This window comes from Drosophila obscura, unplaced genomic scaffold, assembly GCF_018151105.1.
Source record: "Drosophila obscura isolate BZ-5 IFL unplaced genomic scaffold, ASM1815110v1 contig_194, whole genome shotgun sequence".
Classification (NCBI taxonomy): Eukaryota; Metazoa; Arthropoda; class Insecta; order Diptera; family Drosophilidae; genus Drosophila; species Drosophila obscura.
Genome location: NW_024542783.1, coordinates 302538 through 322630, shown reverse-complemented (window position 1 = coordinate 322630; position 20093 = coordinate 302538). Strand labels below are relative to the sequence as shown.

General features: G+C 44.8%; 3 protein-coding genes across 5 annotated transcripts in view; all 3 read right to left on the bottom strand.

Annotated features, from left to right (window-relative positions):
* Positions 1-676: 676 nt before the first annotated feature.
* LOC121404364 lies at positions 677-1488 on the bottom strand. The gene is made up of 3 exons (XM_041593699.1): positions 1407-1488; positions 823-1329; positions 677-762 (listed from the first exon to the last, which is right to left on the bottom strand). Exons 1-3 carry the CDS (start codon positions 1486-1488, stop codon positions 677-679), a joined length of 675 nt encoding a protein of 224 aa, XP_041449633.1.
* Positions 1489-6928: 5440 nt separating this feature from the next.
* LOC121404363 lies at positions 6929-7758 on the bottom strand. The gene is made up of 2 exons (XM_041593698.1): positions 7677-7758; positions 6929-7599 (listed from the first exon to the last, which is right to left on the bottom strand). Exons 1-2 carry the CDS (start codon positions 7756-7758, stop codon positions 6929-6931), a joined length of 753 nt encoding a protein of 250 aa, XP_041449632.1.
* A 2074-nt stretch (positions 7759-9832) lies between these two features.
* LOC111076627 (E3 ubiquitin-protein ligase hyd) overlaps positions 9833-20093 on the bottom strand; it is a 42502-nt gene continuing 32241 nt past the window's right edge. The window contains exons 10-19 of one of the 3 annotated variants that reach the window (XM_022370489.2): positions 14235-14707; positions 13948-14155; positions 13141-13884; positions 12096-13073; positions 11423-11499; positions 11039-11364; positions 10760-10966; positions 10553-10700; positions 10270-10500; positions 9833-10212 (exon numbers count right to left, since the gene is read on the bottom strand). In XM_022370489.2, coding sequence (XP_022226181.2) covers positions 10000-10212; positions 10270-10500; positions 10553-10700; positions 10760-10966; positions 11039-11364; positions 11423-11499; positions 12096-13073; positions 13141-13884; positions 13948-14155; positions 14235-14707 — 3605 coding nt within the window. In that variant the 3' untranslated portion in view covers positions 9833-9999. The remainder of the gene's footprint in view (positions 10213-10269; positions 10501-10552; positions 10701-10759; positions 10967-11038; positions 11365-11422; positions 11500-12095; positions 13074-13140; positions 13885-13947; positions 14156-14234; positions 14708-20093) is intronic. The other 2 variants (XM_022370490.2, XM_022370491.2) reach the window with 2 other exon arrangements.

Here is a 20093-nt window from a genome sequence, read left to right as displayed (position 1 = left end):
CGTCGGCAAAACCTATCACCGTGACACCCATTGGCATATTCATCTGTAGGATTCCATCATACATGATGTTCCACAGCAGCGGTCCGAGTACCGATCCTTGGGGAACACCTCCAGTGATTTCGTGCTCACGCGTCCCCTTATCTGTCTCGTATATGAGCACTCGGTCTCTGAGATAGTCAGCGATGATTATCTGCAAATACGGCAGTACTTGGAAGTTTTTCAATGCTTCTAGTATGTGGTCCCAACTGGCAGAGTTAAACGCATTTTGGACGTCGGGTGTTGTCACTATGCAGTACTCTTTGCTCCCATACATCCATCGGGTGCCATCTATAGCTCGCTTTGCTATCTCACATACCTCGCCGATTGCGTCCACAGTGGAGCTGCCTTTGCGAAACCCATACTGTCTCGGTGAGAGTTGACGCGTTACAGCTGCCTCCAGCCTTGTGTGGATTATGCGCTCGAGAATCTTACCCACTGTGTCTAGCATGCAGAGTGGTCTGTAGGATGATGGCTCCTCGGTGCCTGTTCCCCTGGGTTGGTTCTCGGGCACCCCCACTCCGTCGCCCATGCGTTGCTCGCTTATGACTGCTACATCAATGCGGTGTTATCTGATGGTTTGCTCCAGTAGCTGCTGGGCAACCTCACAGTGGTTGAGGTTTATCTGGATGATTTTCATCTATCCCTCATCTGCTGGATCGCCTTTTGGTACTGCGGGCACCTCGAACTCGTCGTTTGGTGCTTCGTGTCCTTCGCCCGCTGCCGCTTGCAGATAATGCAGGTCGGCTGGACTTTGCAGTCTTTAGCCTGGTGATCTGTTTCTACACTTTGTGTAGTCTTGGGCACTTTTGCAGTTCGTCGCGATGTGCCCAAACTCCATGCACTTAAAGCATCTTCTGGGCGTGGTTTTGGGCCGTATCCGGCAATAACCCCATCCCAAACGGATTCTTCCTTTTCCTAAAGGCGTCGCTGCTACTGCCGGCGAGACTTTCAGCGTCAGGGTCTGGGTTCTCCTGTAGGCTGGTCGAAAGGCAATGACCGCAGCCTCATTTATGGCTACCCCTGCCTGCTCCTTAAGCTCCGCCAGCACTTCTTCTTGAGTGGACACCTCGTCTATGTCCTTTACCTCAATGATAGCCGTTTCAGTAAGGCTTCTGACTTCGGCCGTGCTTCCGAGCGCCTCTTGAAACGCTGCCTGCATTACCTGGGTTTTCGGGTCTGCCGCTTTCTCCAGTACTAGTAGGAGCTCTGCCTTTGCGGTGCGTCGCACCCCTTGCACTGTTTGCCCTAGAGTCTTAAGGCTTGGCTCATTCTTGACCTTCCTAAGGATGTCTGCGTTTGAGACCGCGCTAGTGGTAGCGATGACTATTGCGGGGGTCTTGGTCGCGGTTGTTGTGGCTTCGGCTTACGCCTAGCTGCGACCGTTACCCAGCCCTCCGCTCGCTCCTTGGGGATTGCCGCTGGTCCCTTGCGGGCTACAGCGTCCCTCATTGGGGCTTTTTTGCCTTCTTTTTGTGCCCATGCTTTACCTTCTTTGGGGTTGGGGACGGGTGGGTGCGGCTTCGGGCCTCTGGCCGCACCCTCAATCCCTCCCTCTCCGTTCCTTCCGGCTCCGCTTGCTCTTTCGGATGGCTGGCCTTGGCTGAAACCTGCTCCGCACTGACCGCCTGCTCCGCGCTGGCCACCTGCCAGTACGATTCTACCTCTCGCTGCAGGTAGTTGATCCCATCTACCAAATCCCTCATTGGAATGGTGATGGAAGCACAATCAGCTTCCTCAGCTCTCTAGAATTCTGTCCCAAGCTCGCCAGTTGCGCAATGGCTGTCTCCCTCGGGGATGCATGCTCCACTTGGGGGCGCTGCAACGCCGGGGGAGACGACCTTGCGCGCTCCTCCACTGCCTGTATCGGCTGCGTTGAAGATCTGGCGATAGTTGCCCTTCTCCTAAAGGGATTTCCGTCATCCCATGCGAATGAGCTTTTAAGCGGAGTGCTTCAAGCTGCCGCTAGTTCAGGTTCCGGTTCCATCTGGTCGCTCATCTCTAATGAGCTCCTTTTTCCACCGGTCTGGCAACCCTGCGTTATGGCAAAGTTGTGCGCTGCGATCGTTACACCGCACTTTTTGGTGGGTGTGATCTGGCAACGCCATGCCAGCTGATCTGCCGTCGCTTCCTAACACCACTTGGAGAGTGTTTGGCCGAAATTAGCTCAAAAAACACCCGACAAAGCAAGTGGCGCCAAGAAATGGAACAAGGAAAGGAAATCAGGCGCTTACCTGCGGTGATTTATAGCTGAACGTGTCAGCTTTTCAGAACAGTTAAGTTCTATGCAACCAGATGTAAGATACTTAAGTTATGTGAAAAATAGAAGCAGTAACTCTGAAAAAAATTTCAAATTTCAAAAATTCTTTAAAAAAAACTAAACCATAAAAAAAAAATATTATACAATAAAAATTTAAAAATCCAGAAATCTATCAGAAAAAGTTATTTTGGTCCACAGCGGGAAGAAAAAGTTCAATTTTGTCGAGTAGTGTTATCAAAGACTATACAATACCAAGATGTTGCATGGGGAGCAAATGCTCGTTCAATTTTGGTTTGATGATTCATGGTTCGGTAGCACGGGGTAGTTTCTCCATTCTCCTTTAGGCTAGTCTTTGCCAATGCTATGTCGTCGGCAAACCCTATCACCGTGGCACCCATTGGCATATTCATCTTTAGAATTCCATCAACGCTCGTTCTCATTCGTAGTCCAAGTTGTCTATTTTCCTTTGTTTAACTTAAACTATATAATTTAACTCTCTAACTAACTTACATTAAAATCATACTTTTACCGCGGGTGCATGCCTGATAATTGTGTAAAAACACAACTTATTTAATAAATGTTGTGCGTCGGTTAGTCGTGTGTTTGTGTTGCTGCTTTTCGTAAGTACGCGCTTTCATTACATTTAGCCGCTCGTAATTATTGCCGTCTATCACTCTCTCTATCACCTAACTCTAAATAACTGTTCTTTCGCTCTCGCTCTTGTAACTTTTTGTGCAGTAACGCTCTCACTTATACGCTGTTGCTGCAACCACTCTCCTCTCTCATATTTTAACGATTTTGCTTTAAGCATTGCTCTATGCGTTTGCTCTGCACAGTGGTCTGATTGCTATTTGTTTTGAACTTTTGAAAAAAAAAATTAAAGGCATAAATATGGAAATATGGAATTTTCTGTCGTCTGTGCCAAAAAAAACTGCAAGAAGCAGATCACCCATGACCAGCCCAATATCCCCTGCTGGCTTTGCGAAAGCGTAGTGCACGCAAAATATGTAGGGATCTCGGGCCGTGTAGGAGACGCCATTTCCCAAAACAACGGCCTGCATTATAGTTGTGAGAAATGCCGTGCTGTGAAAACGACATGCGTTTGTTCATGAGGCAGACGCGGAGTGGCTTCAAAGAGCTGATCGTATGCTTTAAACAGCAATATGATCGGCTCTTGGCCATGGACACTCAGTTCAGCAGTTTACAGCTGTTGGCTGTGTCTCCGAGGCGCAAGAAGTCTACTCTGCGGGACTTGCAAGTGCCGACTGTCTCATGTCCGGCGGCATCTGAAAAACTTGCTCCGACCACTCCCTTACTGCAGCAGTTGATTACGTTTGCTACTCCCAGGGCAACGATCGCTGCTGGTGATGCAGATTCGGGAGCCGAATGCGTCACTTCGAAGAGTATGCAGGTAGGCATGTCTGTAGCGTCCGTGTCCGTCGAGTCCACACCTATCTCCTTAACTATCCCATGTTTCGCTCCGACTAGCTAATAGATGTCCAGGACCACCGGAAACTGGCATCACAGGTACTAGGCCTGTGGTGCCAAAACCACTGGTGGGAGTCCCACCAAAGCGACAAGTTTTTGTCTCGCGGCTAGCCCCTGACCTCACATCCAATGACGTGACCGCTTTTATACAAAGCAAAATAAAAGCCGTCGGCTTAAAGGTGGAAAAATTTAACTTTTCTAACGCCAGGGAGATATCTTCCTTCAAACTTCACCTCGGAACATTTCATGGTCCAGGTTCAACAAGATCTGGAATTCCTGTGCGTAAAACTGATTCTCCCAGGCTTTTCCATTTTCATTACTTGCTCGTATATTCCACCTTCCTCGGATATCTTAATATACAAGCACCACCTGTCCGCTTTAAAAACTGTTTCTTCCTCGCTATCAGATAAAGACCATATGATAGTTCTTGGTGATTTCAACTTGCCAGGTACTGTTTGGTCTTCGGTAAACGAGTTTAATAACCTTGTGCCCATGTCACGACATGACTTTATCGACGGCTTGCTAGACCTATCCCTGTCTCAAGTCAACCATGTACAAAATTCCTTGGGTCGATTGCTTGATCTGTGCTTTGTCTCGGATCCGACCATAGCGTTGTTAAACCGATGTTAACTCACTATACCTGAAGACTCCTACCATCCTACATTCGAAGTGTCAGTCGGTATTGGCCCTACTGTATTGGATTGAATGGGTAGGCTATCTGAACGTGTCGGCTGCTTTCGTAAAGCCGAGCTTACGAAGCTTAATAACCTCATTAGTGATTTTGATTGGTCCGCTCTGTATTTGTGCACTGACGTTATGAAAGGCACAAACATTTTTTACAATGTACTTGACACATTTTTTGATTCTTATGTCCCACTTTCTTGTCCGGTTAGATCTGGAAAGCCTCCTTGGTTTACCAAAGAGTTATCCAGTCTAAAAAACTTAAAATCAAGACTTTATAAAAAATTTCGAGAAGTTGGTTCTCCCTCTTCTCTTTCTCAATATGTAATAGCTCGGTCAAATTTCTCCGTTCTTAACGCTCAATGCTATAAAAACTACCTATCTCGATGCAGGATACGATTTTCACAGGACCCTAAACAGTTTTACAGCTTCGTAAATAGTAAGCGTAGAACGTCCGCACATCCATCCTCGTTATCTTTTCTCAATATGTCAGCAAACAATGATCAGGCGATTGCCGATCTTTTTGCCAAATTTTTCAAAACAACCTATTCTCATGAAAGCTACTCTGGTCAGCCGTATCCATACAGTTTACCAAGGTCGAATGGCATCTTCAGCCCCTTGATAAATGAAATCTCACTGCTTCATGATCTTCGACTAGTTAAGCCGGTGTTTTCACCAGGTCCCGACGGAGTTCCCGGCTGTGTACTTAGGTACTGTGCCGACGCTCTGTGTGGACCCTTGCTTAAACTATTCACCCTATCCATTAACTCTTCATGCTTCCCCCATCATAAGGACATTTCATTTCACTCTCGCTTGCAATCCGATCTCAATAACTTTCAGTCATAGTGTTGTGCAAATATGTTACACCTAAATGCCTCGAAAAGCAAAGTAATGACATTTCATCGCTCCAGCCCCCTTTTTGGCCCCTTATAGCCTCTGCGGTGGTTCTCTTGAGAGAATCAGCTTGGTTGATGATCTTGGTGTTAAATTAGACCCAAAGTTAACGTTTTCTGAACACATTTCTACCATGGTAAATAAGGCCATGGGTGTGCTTGGGTTTATAAAGAGGTGGTCAAAGGAATTTGACGACCCCTATATAACGAAAACTCTCTACATCTTGCTTGTTCGTCCGATTTTACTGTAAGGCCCTTGTGTATGGTGCCCCCAGTACAAAGTACACCAGGACCGTATAGAATCAGTCCAGAAAAACTTTTTACTTTTTGCTCTGCGTGGCCTTAACTGGGATGCAGGTGTGAGACTGCCATCTTACCCTCGTAGATTGCTTTTAATAAACCTTCCAACCTTAGTTAGTCGTAGAAAAATGCTTGGTGTGATCTTTATGCACAACCTGATCAAGGGTGACGTAGATAGCCCTAACTTGTTGAGCCGCATAAACTTTACGAATTCTATTAGATCTACTAGAAACTTCATTCCTTTGTTCCTTCCGCCTTGTAGATCGAATTATTCCTTGCACGAACCATTAAGGGTCCTTTGCTCGGACTTCAATTCCCTCTACCACATAATATCAACTACTAATTCCCTTCCTCTTCTTAAATCACTAATACTAACACACCTTTCCCGTAATTATTTATATATCTTAGCTATCTTTGCATGTTTAGCTCTTTGAGTTGTGTTTAGCTCTAATTTTCCTCGAATTTTAGTCTAACACCTATCTTTCCGGCATGCTCGCGATCGGTTCGGTAACACGCGTCGCGCGTCATGCGGCCGGTCGGTTGGGCGGGAGGAGGGCTGCGTTTCTGCCTGGGTTCCGCGCGTAACAGGCTTCGGCTTGGTGTATCATGGGCCTCTTGATGGTGCAGTCACTGCATATAAAAAAAAATAATAAAAATAATGATGTTCCACAGCAGCGGTCCGAGTACCGATCCTTGGGGAACACCTCCAGTGATTTCGTGCTCACGCGTCCCCTTATCTGCCTCGTATATGAGCAGTCGGTCTCTGAGATAGTCAGCGATGATTATCTGCAGATACGGCGGTACTTGGAAGTTTTTCAATGCTTCTAGTATGTGGTCCCAACTGTCAGAGTTAAACGCATTTTGGACGTCGAGTGTTGTCACTATGCAGTACTCTTTGCTCCCATACACATCCATCGGGTGCAATCTATAGCTCGCTTTGCTATCTCACATACCTCGCTGATTGCGTCCACCGTGGAGCTACCTTTGCGGAACCCATACTGTCTCGGTGAGAGTTGACGCGTTACAGCTTCCTCCAGCCTTGTGTGGATTATGCGCTCGAGAATCTTACCCACTGTGTCTAGCATGCAGAGTGGTCTGTAGGATGATGGCTCCTCGGTGCCTGTTCCCCTGGGTTGGTTCTCGGGCACCCCCACTCCGTCGCCCATGCGTTGCTCGCTTATGACTGCTACATCAATGCGGTGTTATCTGATGGTTTGCTCCAGTAGCTGCTGGGCAACCTCACAGTGGTTGAGGTTTATCTGGATGATTTTCATCTATCCCTCATCTGCTGGATCGCCTTTTGGTACTGCGGGCACCTCGAACTCGTCGTTTGGTGCTTCGTGTCCTTCGCCCGCTGCCGCTTGCAGATAATGCAGGTCGGCTGGACTTTGCAGTCTTTATCCTGGTGATCTGTTTCTGTGCAGTTGTAGCAGCACTTTGTGTAGTCTTGGGCACTTTTGCAGTTCGTTGCGATGTGCCCAAACTCCATGAACTTAAAGCATATTCTGGGCGTGGTTTTGGGCCGTATCCGGCAATAACCCCATCCCAAACGGATTCTTCCTTTTCCTAAAGGCGTCGCTGCTACTGCCGGCGAGACTTTCAGCGTCAGGGTCTGGGTTCTCCTGTAGGCTGGTCGAAAGGCAATGACCGCAGCCTCATTTATGGCTACCCCTGCCTGCTCCTTAAGCTCCGCCAGCACTTCTTCTTGAGTGGACACCTCGTCTATGTCCTTTACCTCAATGATCGCCGTTTCAGTAAGGCTTCTGACTTCAGCCGTGCTTCCGAGCGCCTCTTGAAACGCTGCCTGCATTTCCTGAGTTTTCGGGTTTGCCGCTTTCTCCAGTACTAGTAGGAGCTCTCCCTTTGCGGTGCGTCGCACCCCTTGCACTGTTTGCCCTAGAGTCTTAAGGCTTGGCTCATTCTTGACCTTCCTAAGGATGTCTGCGTTTGAGACCGCGCTAGTGGTAGCGATGACTATTGCGGGGGTCTTGGTCGCGGTTGTTGTGGCTTCGGCTTACGCCTAGCTGCGACCGTTACCCAGCCCTCCGCTCGCTCCTTGGGGATTGCCGCTGGTCCCTGGCGGGCTACAGCGTCCCTCATTGGGGCTTCTTTGCCTTCTTTTTGTGCCCATGCTTTACCTTCTTTGGGGTTGGGGACGGGTGGTTGCTGCTTTGGGCCTCTGGCCGCACCCTCATTCCCTCCCTCTCCGTTCCTTCCGGCTCCGTTTGCTCTTTCGGATGGATGGCCTTGGCTGAAACCTGCTCCGCACTGACCGCCTGCTCCGCGCTGGCCACCTGCCAGTACGATTCTACCTCTCGCTGCAGGTAGTCGATCCCACCTGTCTCCCTCGGGGTTGCATGTTCCACTTGGGCGCGCTCTTCCACTGCCTGTATCGGCTGCGTTGGAGATCTGGCGATAGCTGCCCTTTTCCTTAAAGAGATTTCCGTCATCCCATGCGAATAGCTTGTAAGCGGAGTGCTTCAAGCTGCCGCTAGTTCAGGTTCCGGTTCCATATGGTCGCTCATCTCTAATGAGCTCCTTTTTCCACCGGTCTGGCAACCCTGCGTTATGCCAAAGTTGTGCGCTGCGATCGTTACACCGCACTTTTTGGTGGGTGTGATCTGGCAACGCCATGCCAGCTGATCTGTCGTCGCTTCCTAACACCACTTGGAGAGTTTTTGGCCGAAATTAGCTCAAAAAACACCCGACAAAGCAAGTGGCGCCAAGAAATGGAACAAGGAAAGGAAATCAGGCGCTTACCTGCGGTGATTTATAGCTGAACGTGTCAGCTTTTCAGAACAGTTAAGTTCTATGCAACCAGATGTAAGATACTTAAGTTATGTGAAAAATAGAAGCAGTAATTCTGAAAAAAAATTTCAAATTTCAAAAATTCCTTAAAAAAAACTAAACCATAAAAAAAATATACAATAAAAATTTTAAAATCCAGAAATCTATCAGAAAAAGTTATTTTGGTCCACAGCGGGAAGAAAAAGTTCAATTTTGTCGAGTAGTGTTATCAAAGACTATACAATACCAAGATGTTGCATGAGGAGCAAATGCTCGTTCAATTTTCGTTTGATGATTCATGGTTCGGTAGCGCGGGGTATTTCTCCATTCTCCTTTAGGCTAGACTTGCTAGTTGTTATTATTTGTTTGTGTGTATTCACAGTGGGGACTCGGCCGAAAAAAGGTGGCAAATGTCAAAAATATTTTATGAACGCTTTCAATCAAATAAATATACACATCTAATTTTCCTGAGCTTTAGAGAATTTAATTTTAAAGATAATTTTAGTTTAGGAGATATGAGCACTCAAAGTTTAAAATTGATTCATTGTAAAATAATTTATTGAACTCTTATTGACTTTATAATTTAGCAAGCTATGCCCACTGTGCGCTATCTCGAACATTATCGTTGACAAACAGACGGGCAGCAGCGCTGTCTCCAGCTCGCTCGGCTCGTCGTTGACAAACTGACGAAGTCGATGGGCAGTGGGGTCGCGGTCAGAGACGAGGCATAGCAAAAAAGAGAATTGAAACACCACGCTCATGTAGCATCTTGTATAGTCAAAAAATAAATGTCAAACTTCATATAAAAAAAAGTACCAGGAATTTTTCGTTTACGGTTTCCTGGCGTGAGAATCCAGCAACATGCGCGGAATCCAGATTTATCAGGACTGAGTGGACTGAGATATTCCTAACACACAGCTCAGAAATATACATATGCTCTACAATTATACTTGAAGTGAGAGCTGGAAGCAGAAACTGTGCGCAAAACCAAAAAGACATGCAAATTTCGACTTTTTCACTGCAACTACAGTAATATTATTCGAACACCCTTGTCACTCAAGTTTAAACAACTATAACTTGGCGTACGGTTAAGTTAAACAGAAAAAGTTAATTTTATAACATCTATCATATAATTTATTTTTCGATTCCTCGGTGCTGGAGTGTTAAGCTTAAAGAGTTAACCCACGTCAGCTTAAAAGTAGTATTAATTTTTATACATTTGTGTAAGAAAACATACTTTATTTTAAAGTTCAAAATTTAAAACATAGGTTTTCTAATACCTAATGGCCTGTTATCTGGGTTGTATTTTTTAAGTTTTGATTTTTCATATATTTACTAACCAGTTTTTTTTTTAAACAAGTCTGTAATGATCTTTCAATAATTTAAAAAAAGATTATCTATTTGAGAAAAATTATCAAATTTTTGCAATTTACATATAATCAAAGAATGGGAATGGCATGGTTAATTGCGAAAAGCTGTTATAACACAAAAACAAAATTTAAAATAGAATTAAGGAAAATATTATTACTTATACACAAAGGAGTGATCTTTAGCTTATACGAATCCAAAATTTTTGGATTTGATGGCCATCAGCATTTTAGTGCGTAAAATGGATTTGCTAGAGTACAAAGGAATATACAGTCGAGAGATACAAGTATTTGCTGTGGGAAGATGAGAGTCATCCGCAGGTCTTATAGTAACAGATGGCAAAGGTTGAAATCCCTCTTCCGAAGCAGGTAAGGCTGGCGAACCTGTCCAGAAATAAACCTAAAAATATAGAATATATAATTATTATAAATATTTAATTTATACAAGAACAGTTACCAAATCTTGACGTTCCAATATATTCATTTTTTCAACAATGCTCCAAAACCATCTTTTAAACTTTAAAAGTTTATCAGGACCTTCGCTAGACTCGTCGTTAAAGGTAGTATATGAAATCAACGTTGAAACATTAATATCTCCGACGCCATTCAAAAGCAAACGTAAATCTTCTGCGGTTAAGCTGTTCATACTGTTGTCAGGCAGAACGTCAAAAACCCCGTCTTTTAATGCCTAAAAGAAAAATATTAAAAATATCGTTCTAGTACAATTAATAGTGTCTTACCTCAAGTGCCTTTTCCTGCGATTTAATCAGTCTATATTCGGTATAACGTCTTATATAATCGAATATGTTAATTGGTGTTACCGGTACTTCACGACCTCCAGGAATTAACTCTGTATTGCCACAACCTTCCTCTTTCATTAAATCAATGCTACAAGAAAATTTCTTTATAGTATAAGTTTACATTCCGTGAACAAAATTTGTACATACACAAAACATAATTCCATTCGATTGATGGTTTCTTCACCCTCTTTTGTTTGGGCATTTTGAATAATTTGCCTGAAAGATTCATATAATGCTGGATCGAAAAACGCCAAGTCGTGGAACTTAATTTTACGACCAAGTATGTACTTTAGCACGTGCCTTTGTAGGAATAGTGGAAGCAATTCATTTTGCAACAGACAAAGTCCAATTAGTCTTAACATATATGGAGAAAAATAAGTTAGGCTGTAAATGACAATTTGATTAAATAGCTCACAAAAGTCTTACCTTCCAATATTTCTAAATGCGTTAATGCGTTCAAAGGTCGCAAAGCCCTGGCGTGGTGTATAGAATCCCCGCTTACCCGGAGAGTAAAATAATGGATCATTATCGTCATCTGCGGGTTCGACTAACACTACTGATGCAGATTTTTTTTGCTGACTATTTTGAGAACATGATTCCGACTTTTGCTTAAAAGTTATAATTTCTATGGCTTCATTAACTTTTTGACGCAGTGTTTCATCTGACGAGAGTACAGATAGAAGTTGGGGGGTTGGTATCTCCAAGAGCATTCCTGTTATCTTCGGTGCATGTGCTGAGTTTATTGAATTGATCTGGTAAGTAAAACATATTTAATTATTTCGATGCTATTATTAACTGAACATTGGCTACCTTAGGGTATAAACGTTCTCCAAGTTGTTGCAAATGAACAGACAAATGTTCGTTTGCGCTCTCCGCCATTGTATTATCTAAGTAATAAGAATTGCATAAGTTATTGGCAAGATAACACATTTAAAATTTAACGAGAAGGAACGTGTGAGTCGCTTCTGGGGACGCGACTCTACTTTTATACCCGTGCTCAGTCTGTATATAAATTATTGAGCTTATGATTTATGTAGAATTTTAAAACATTTTATATTTTACATTTTTTATACCCGTACTCAAAAAAGAGTTAAGGGTATTGATTGGGGTGGGTGGGGGTCCACCCCAACAGCCGGCGGCGGGGCACCACGTCACACGGATCTGTACCATGGTTACACTCCGGGGCCGGCCGGCCGGGGGGGGGGGCGGGGGGGGGGGGGAGCTAGCCGCGCATGGGGAGGCGCGGCGACTGGCGCCGCGGCGGACGGGCCGGCTGCGGGTGCTATAACTACCCATCGAGACGGACATGGCTATATCGACTCGGCTATTGATTCTGATCAAGAATATATATACTTTATGGGGTCAGAAACGTTTCATTCTCTGCGTTGCAGACATCCACTTTTACCACAAATACAATATACCCTTTAACTCTTTTTTGAGTACGGTTATAAAAAAAAAGTGATTTCATACATATACTATTTACCTGTACTGTTAGAGGGGGTGTACGGTCTGGCATCTACATTTAAAACCTTTCGGTCCCGAGCTGTTCGCCATAGAATCTTGCTACTTGTGCCACGTCTTTGTAATGTGGGCTGGTCGCGACTTGATCCGGAGACTGTTCTACTTCTCAGTATACTCGAAAATGGCACTCCGTATTTACTATGCGAGCTCCCCACTTGTATAGATTCAAGACTAGGCATTTTTGCGTTTGCCAGCAATGCTTCTGCTATGGAAGTATAGAAGCTGCGGGCTACTCCAGATCCCTCTCCAGGTTCATCTTTAAATGTTACTTTTACTCTGTTGAATGCAATAGGAGGCTGAGATCGCCGATTTTGATTCCCAAATTGGGTGTTTAGTTCTTTAAAAGTTTGAACAATTAAGGTTTCTCGGTTTCGTTCGAGTTTACAGAACACTAAGTCACGCTGTTGACCATTTCGAAGTTTTTCCATGTGTCGTCGAAAACGCATTTCCTTAACAGGAAAACCTCTCAATTCTGGCAATACAGACCCATGTTCCATTCCAACATCATCCATGAATACACGTCCGAAGATATCAAGTGTTAGTTTCCAACGGCTCAACAAAAAGTTCCAAGATGGCAGTTCCGAAAAAGTATTTTTGTAAAACAAAGAACCTCGAATGGGAAACACCAACATATGCGGTGGTGTCTTTTGCTGAAGTGTATCACATTTTGTTTTTTCCGAAGTCAATAAAATGGAATTAGAAGAATTATTGTGCTCTGAGTCAATCGTTTTTAAACAAGAACCTCCAGCTAGTACTATAACACTACAGTGATCGGCTGTCGATGACGTTAATGATGCTTTGTTTGGGGCAATTATAACTTCTGGTCTTGTAGCCATTAACTCATCAGTCGTTTTTGATGTACTTGCACCACTGCTTAATTTTTCCAACTCATCTGTATCCATTGATACCACTCTATCGAATTGACAGCTTTGATTTGCTACTAAGAGAAAAATATATATTTTTATTTTGGGCGACACAAGTTGAAAAGAAAGAATAATTTAACGTACCATCAACGTCTTTACGGGATTTTGAATCTTCGGCACACTGCTTTTTCTTTAATTGTAGGTAAATATTGGTTTCTGCAGTTTCATCAGCCTTATATGTCATATTTTCATCACCTAAGATGCCAGTCACCGGATTTTGAATTATTTCGACAGATTGTTGGGATGAGACAGTTTCAAAAACAGTCCCATCCGTTTTTAAGGAATTGGAAAATCCAAGCCTTGTGGGAGGGTCATCAATAGTAGCATTAGCACTTGTAATTACAAGCAGCGGTAGATTGGCAAAAAGCTCCTGCCGTTTCGAATTGGGCTGCAGCAAATGAGGTTTATCGGCAAGGGGCATTGCCATATCAAGTGGTAATTCAAAGCCATCTGGCGCCGAGCAGCCTAAGCTAAGGGTCGACTCAGATCTAGTGAAAAAGGCATGTCTGCGTGTGCCTAGATTACTTGAAGAAAGCGTACTTGTAGACGGCTGTGTGTCACCACTAAACTCTTCAAGGTTCGTTAATTCATCGTCCGTGTCATAATTTTCTGACATTGGTGACAAATTGTTTATACGTCCAGAGATATTTTCCTGCTTATCATAAAATCCTGTATCATTACGCATATAGTAAACAAACGCGTCGAGTACGTATGCAATATGTCGAAGAGCAGTTATATCCAATACTGGGAGGGCATCTCTATGTTCAGAGGTGTGTGCACGCATCAGAGACAGGCAATATGTAAAGAAGTCTCGACGTGAGTTAGATCCTTGGGAAATAACATTTTATATAATTTTCAAAATAATTTCAATACAAGAATTATATATTATACCCAGAACATTAACACCAATGGATGTAGAAGTGGCAGGAGCAGATGTTTGATTATTGGTCGATTGTCCGCTAAGGTTAAGGGGGTGCAGAGGATGATTGGGATCGGTATAATTGGTCAAATAAGCACCAAACTTTAGCTGTGCTTCCGTTCCGTCCATCACTGTAAACATCCAGTCCCATGTAGACTTTAATCGCGTTTCAACAAATGCCTTTTGAATGAAAGAAATTTTTAATTTAATTTAGTTTAAAATTAAAATTTTGTTGTGTATATGTATGTATTAAACTTGCCTGGACCGCAACTGCTTCCTCGCATTGAATTTTTAACGATGTTTCTATATCATTTACTATATTGTAAGATAAAATACTTATAAGTTCAGAAATCTGTCTTATTGTAATTCCAAATGCTCGTGCTAAATTGCTAGCAGTTGTCGCCATTGTATGAGACTCTGCGGATGGTGTCGTAACTGCGGTGGTAGCTGGTACTGTGGAGCGTCTTAAAGCCATCGGGTCAATGAAAACTAAATTGTTACCCGTTGGTACGCGTACGGAAGACCGAGCCGTATCACGGCTTCTGATTGCCCATTGCATTGTCTGGGGAGCTAGATCATTGCGTGCATTTGAATTAGTGCTACGACGTTCAAGTTGTTGATCGTTAAAATTAAATTCATCGGAATGATCATCAGATTCACCATCTTCTGAACCATCTTCCTCTTGTGCTGATGAGTCTCCCGATTCGTCTTCCAAAAATAGTACACCAATATCTTTAAAGGTACGAATGAAATATTAAAGATCTATTTTGTACGTGCCTAAAAATTCTATATTCTTTTTATTTCGACATACAAATTTTGTTAATGGTATAGAGTACGAATTATTTTAAATTCCTGTAAATGTAGTACTAAGTAATAGCCAGAATGAAGCCCAATTGCCCTTTTGATATAGTCATGTCACTGTGAGCCCATTTGACGCCGAGATCTCAATACAATATTCCAAGGAACAGATACGCCGGAGATACGCCTTTCGGAAAACTTATTGACTTCACGTCCAACTAAGCAGAAGAAGAGTAAGAAATCCAACAAAACTGACCCAAGCATGTCAGGTTCCTAGCGAAGCTTACTTTAATACTATAAGCTTTTCTAAGATATACTTATATATCCGTAAGCTTGCATCAAAGTCACTGTTAGCCAATGCTATCTTCTAACGCATTTTCACCTACATAAATTTCTCTTAAGACGGATCGGTCTTATGGCTGCTATAAAGCTTCCGGCTTATTCAATAACACTACCCGACACCATTACGCCGCATCAAACCAAAACAAACATTTTTTTTAATAGATTTTGGGCTTTAAACATGATTAGTGATAATTGTTTGCCACTACGGCAACTCATTTAAACATCTAAAGTGACAGCCAAGCTAAATCGCTAAATGCGATAACATCGAGCTCGGCCACCGTGACAAATTGTCGCAAATCTCTTCCGGGCCGACAGGACATTTACGGCAACTGCATACCACATGACTTGCTAGAACTGTCACAACAATCCTCCTTCTCCAAGATATGGAAGACAATCGTTTGCCAATGCCTGTCCGGCTCTCAGTAGAAGGAGTCTACAATAATTGGTCTCGCCTTTCATGAATAACATTTCAGACATGTCTACAATGAGTCCCCAGAAGGATCGCAAACTTCATAAGGGCATCTGGATGGGGCAACTTCTGACATAGTATCTTACAAGGGAAGAAGACATGATCCACGCGGTATCACAACGGGTCGTAACCGGCCCAAGTGTGTCGGGTTCCTGGCGATCCCGACAACCGCCTCAACCTAACCTTCTTCATTAACAGTACAAGACAGACCTGCATAAGAAGACACGACTTTTTTTCAAAAAAGAGTTAAGGGGTATTTTAGATTTGTGGTAAAAGTGGATTCGTGACCCCATAGTATATATATTCTTGATCAGAATCAATAGCCGAGTCGATATAGCCATGTCCATCTGTCCGTCTCGATGAGCGCATAGATCTCAGAGACTATAAGAGCTAGAGCAACAAAATTTTCCAGACTCATGTGATATCACACTGCTAGAAGTGTATATTTTAAAATTTCGCCCCGCCCCCGCAAAGGACGAAAATCTGTGGCAGGCACAATTTTAAAGATACGATACGATACGAGGGGCGGAAGCAACCAACAGAAAAATTCTTCATTCTGCCTATAGTAATGATCCGATCTAATTCAGATTCGGCAAACTGGTAGATATAGGAATTATCTACGATACTGCGTTTTTAGTTTTATCGTATCTTTAAAAATGTGCCTGCCACAGATTTTCGTCCTTTGTGGTGGCGGAAGGGGGCGGGGCGAAATTTTGAAGTACACTTGTAGCAGTGTGATATCCAGTGTGATATGAGCCTGGAAACCAAATTTGGTTGCCCTAGCTCTTATAGTGTCTGAGATCTAGGCGCGCAACAAGACGGACAGACAGAAAGACGGACAGACATGGCTATATCGACTTGGTTATTGATGCTGATCAAGAATATATATACTTCATGGGGTCGGGAACGTTTTCTTCTCTGCGTTACACACATCCACTTTTACCACAAATCTAATATACCTCTTAACTCTTTTTTGAGTACGGGTATAAAAAATCATAAGCTCAAAAATGTATATACTGACTGAGTACGGGTATAAGTAGAGTCGCGTCTCCAGAAGCGACTGACACTTGAGATGGGCATGGACTGCAATTTTCCGACACGGCCCAACACGACACGAAAATGAAAATTTTCAACACGCACGGCTAAACAATTTCCGAACACGGTCCAACACGAAATATTATACTTTTTTTATACCGTTGTTAACATCGATTTTAATTACTTATACGTTTTTATTTACATCTTTTTATATAAAAATAACAATTTATCAAGGTTAGAGCTTAATAAGCGTGTACGGCGTTCATTTAATATTTGTCCCGAGGTAGAAAACACCCTCTCGCTTGTAGCCGAGCTGGCTGGAATATTTAATATTTTTCTAGCTAAAAGCAGTAACCCTTTCATGTTGTTCGCATTCTTCCAAAATGTTAGTACATTTGTATCCGGCAATGAAACTGTTCCATAGAAAAATTTTAACTCCTTGTCTACATCTGTTTTTTCTAGTTTCATTTTTTGCTTTGATGGATATCAAGAAACTCTGCGAAAACATGGCAAGGAGATGGATAGCTTTTATCAGGGGAGTCTTTATTGTCTGAAATTGACTGCGTACAGTCCATTAGCATCGCTTTGACAGTGGCCAACACTTGCTCCTTTTTTTATGGGCTTAAAATACTGAGCTCCTTAAACGGAGGGTTAAGAAAAAGACCTACATAATGCGCTGTTGACGGCTGAAAACATTTTTCTAACGAGTTTAATGTATTACGTTTAAGCATAGACATTATATCTGAATCGATATCATCCAATTGGCAATGTTTTTTTAGTTTCTCATACCAGAGAACGTACATACAGTGGTGCTCATAGACTTAAGGCACTGCCACTACCATAAACTGTTTTCTTAATAACTTTTTTGAACATATTTATTTCGGCCTGAAATTTTTACATATTGCAACACTGCTATTTTCCCCCTCGGAGAACTACCATCTTGCCGCGATGAGGGGGCTTAGTAAGCGTAAGGAACCCAAGAGCTTTACCGGCGGTAGCGTAATGCTGCCAGAAGGGCCACCCAAGCCGGGCAGGTCTTGGGGGAGCGCCGAAGCTAAAAGTAGTTCACCCTGGCGGTAGGGATAAAACGCATCCGTTATGGGGGAATGTCCTGTAACGAAGAACCAGTTAAGGTGCAGGGAGTCGGAGACCGGCGGTGATTGGGGGTGCGAGCCCAGGCTCCCCGGCGTCGATATCCTGTGACTGCAGGAAACCCGAGATGGCAGTGGAGTGCTTGGCTGCCAAATCGTGTAATGCCACAAGCAACAGAAGGATCCGCAGACAGAAAGGGACGATAGAGGATCTGGAACCGGGAACCACAGACGGAAGCTTCGTCTTCACTGGTCCCTCAGTGTCAGAGGTAGAGTTGGCTACCGCCTTCTCTCGACTCGGATACAACGAGGAGCCGCAGAAGGCGGAGCCACAAGTCACGGCTCCCAATATCCAGGTCGACTCGGGTCCACTACCTGTGACGGATGAGAAGACGGAGGCTGAGACCCTACGCAAACGGCTGTCGGGATACAGGGCATCGGCAAAATACCTCCGTGGTATTAGCCAAAGACCCCCCGATACGCTGACGGCGAGGGAAAGGAGCCTCAAGAAGAAGCACGAGCAAAACGTGCGGAGGTACGAGCGGCTTAACGGAGTCGCTCCTACCAACGGAGACAAAGCCCCCCCCCCAAGCGCACACGCGGCGGTGACTGAGGACCCCAAACCGTCGACTTCAGCGTCAGCATCAGCTGGCACGAAGACGAAGGTGGACCAACCCTCAAAGTCATCGTCTGCGAACGCGCGAGGGAGAAAGGGAAAAAAGTTGTCCGGGAAGCAGAGGGGGAAGACCACACCTCTGACGCAGAACACGGCGAGTGCCAAGGCACCACCAACGCCTTCTGTACAGAAGGCACCGGTGGAACCGACTGGTCGAGAGCCAAGGTTCAAGCGACAGGGAACGGACGACTCCACAAAAGCTTCCGAGTCGAAGAAGGCGAAACCAGAGGACATTCTGGCCAGCCTAGGATCGCCGGCCGAGCTGCAGGTAGCCATCATCGACCAAAGTCACCCAGAGGGGAAGATATCGGACGTAAATTGGCTGAAGGCAGAATCGGAGATCCTGACCGCCATGAAGGATGCCATTGTGCGCGCAGATAACCCGTTTGTCTGCGAGTTCAAGGGTATCAAGTGGTATAAGGGAGCCAAAGCAGTGGCCTGTGGCAATGCAGAAACTCTTGAGTTTCTCAAAACCACGGTCCAAGGTTTTGGTGAACTTTGGCCAGGAGCGGCACTCCACGTGGTCCCGACGGATCAGATTCCCAGGAGAACGAACATGAAGGTGTGGATTCCTCCCCCGATTAAGGCGGATGAGGACACACTCGTTCTGATCAAGGCACAGAACCGGATCCTGGAGACATCGGACTGGACCATCACAAGAGCGATAGCGCGAGACAAGGGGAACGGCAAGGAACTCTGGACCAGCATTGGTCAAGAAAGCCTGGCCAAACTCCTTGCAACGGACTGCCGCATATCCTTTGGTATGGGCACCCTGGCGGTAGCAGTACCGCGACACCCCAGGTCCGCTGAATAGCATGAAGGTGGTGCAGATTAATCTGCATCACTCAAGTGTACCATCGGCGGACCTGCTGCGGTTTATGGAGGAGAAGGCGGTGGACGTGGCCCTCATCCAAGAGCCCTGGATCGTAAGTGAAAGGGTTCGGGGACTGAACGGTCGCGGATACCGCCTTCTCACGCCACACCCCGCGGGTAAGCCAAGAACCTGTATCGTGGTAAGGAACGAGCTTAATGTTCTGTTTTCTTCCAGGTACAGCACTCCGGACCTAACGGTGGCACTATGTGAGAGGAGGACGGGAAAAACCTATACCTAGCCTCTGCATACCTGCCGTACGAAGAGGAAGACCCACCCTCGGAGGATGTCAGGGCCCTGATCCACCAAGCGCGGAGGGAGGGACTTGATATTGTCTTAGGCTGTGACGAGAATGCCCATCACTTCCTCTGGGGAAGTACGGGCACAAATTCTAGAAAAGAGTCGCTGTTCGAGTACATTCTGTCCACAAATCTTGTTGTGTGCAACGGGGGAGACCACCCCACCTTCCGCAACAGGAACCGTGCAGAGGTTATAGATATAACACTGGCCTCGAATAGCGACTCCCTTACCATCGATGACTGGCACGTGTCCAGTGAGTGTTCCTTTTCGGACCACTACAGGATAGTGTACAGCAACAAATGGAACAAGGAGAGGCCCAAGGCCTACCGCAATCCCAAGCGGACAGACTGGAACGGCTTCTCCGCAACCGTACAGAAGGTGCTGCCTAACCCACCGGAAGGGGACATAATTCAAACGGAAGCACTAGAGAAAGCTACGCAGACCGTCACTAATGCTCTACAGATGGCGTTTCTCAAATCCTGCCCGATCAGCCGACCCCCAAAGTCCAATCACAACCCGTGGTGGACACGGGAGTT

Excerpts from the sequence above, each read along its gene's own strand:
- LOC121404364 (XM_041593699.1), bottom strand. The coding sequence starts at position 1,488 with ATGAGGGACGCTGTAGCCCGCAAGGGACCAGCGGCAATCCCCAAGGAG. Across the intron at positions 1,330-1,406 it reads GGTAACGGTCGCAGCTAGGC|ACATCCTTAGGAAGGTCAAG; the intron begins GTAAGCCGAAGC and ends TCTCAAACGCAG. Across the intron at positions 763-822 it reads TGCCCAAGACTACACAAAGT|CGGCAGCGGGCGAAGGACAC; the intron begins GTAGAAACAGAT and ends ATTATCTGCAAG.
- LOC121404363 (XM_041593698.1), bottom strand. The coding sequence starts at position 7,758 with ATGAGGGACGCTGTAGCCCGCCAGGGACCAGCGGCAATCCCCAAGGAG. Across the intron at positions 7,600-7,676 it reads GGTAACGGTCGCAGCTAGGC|ACATCCTTAGGAAGGTCAAG; the intron begins GTAAGCCGAAGC and ends TCTCAAACGCAG.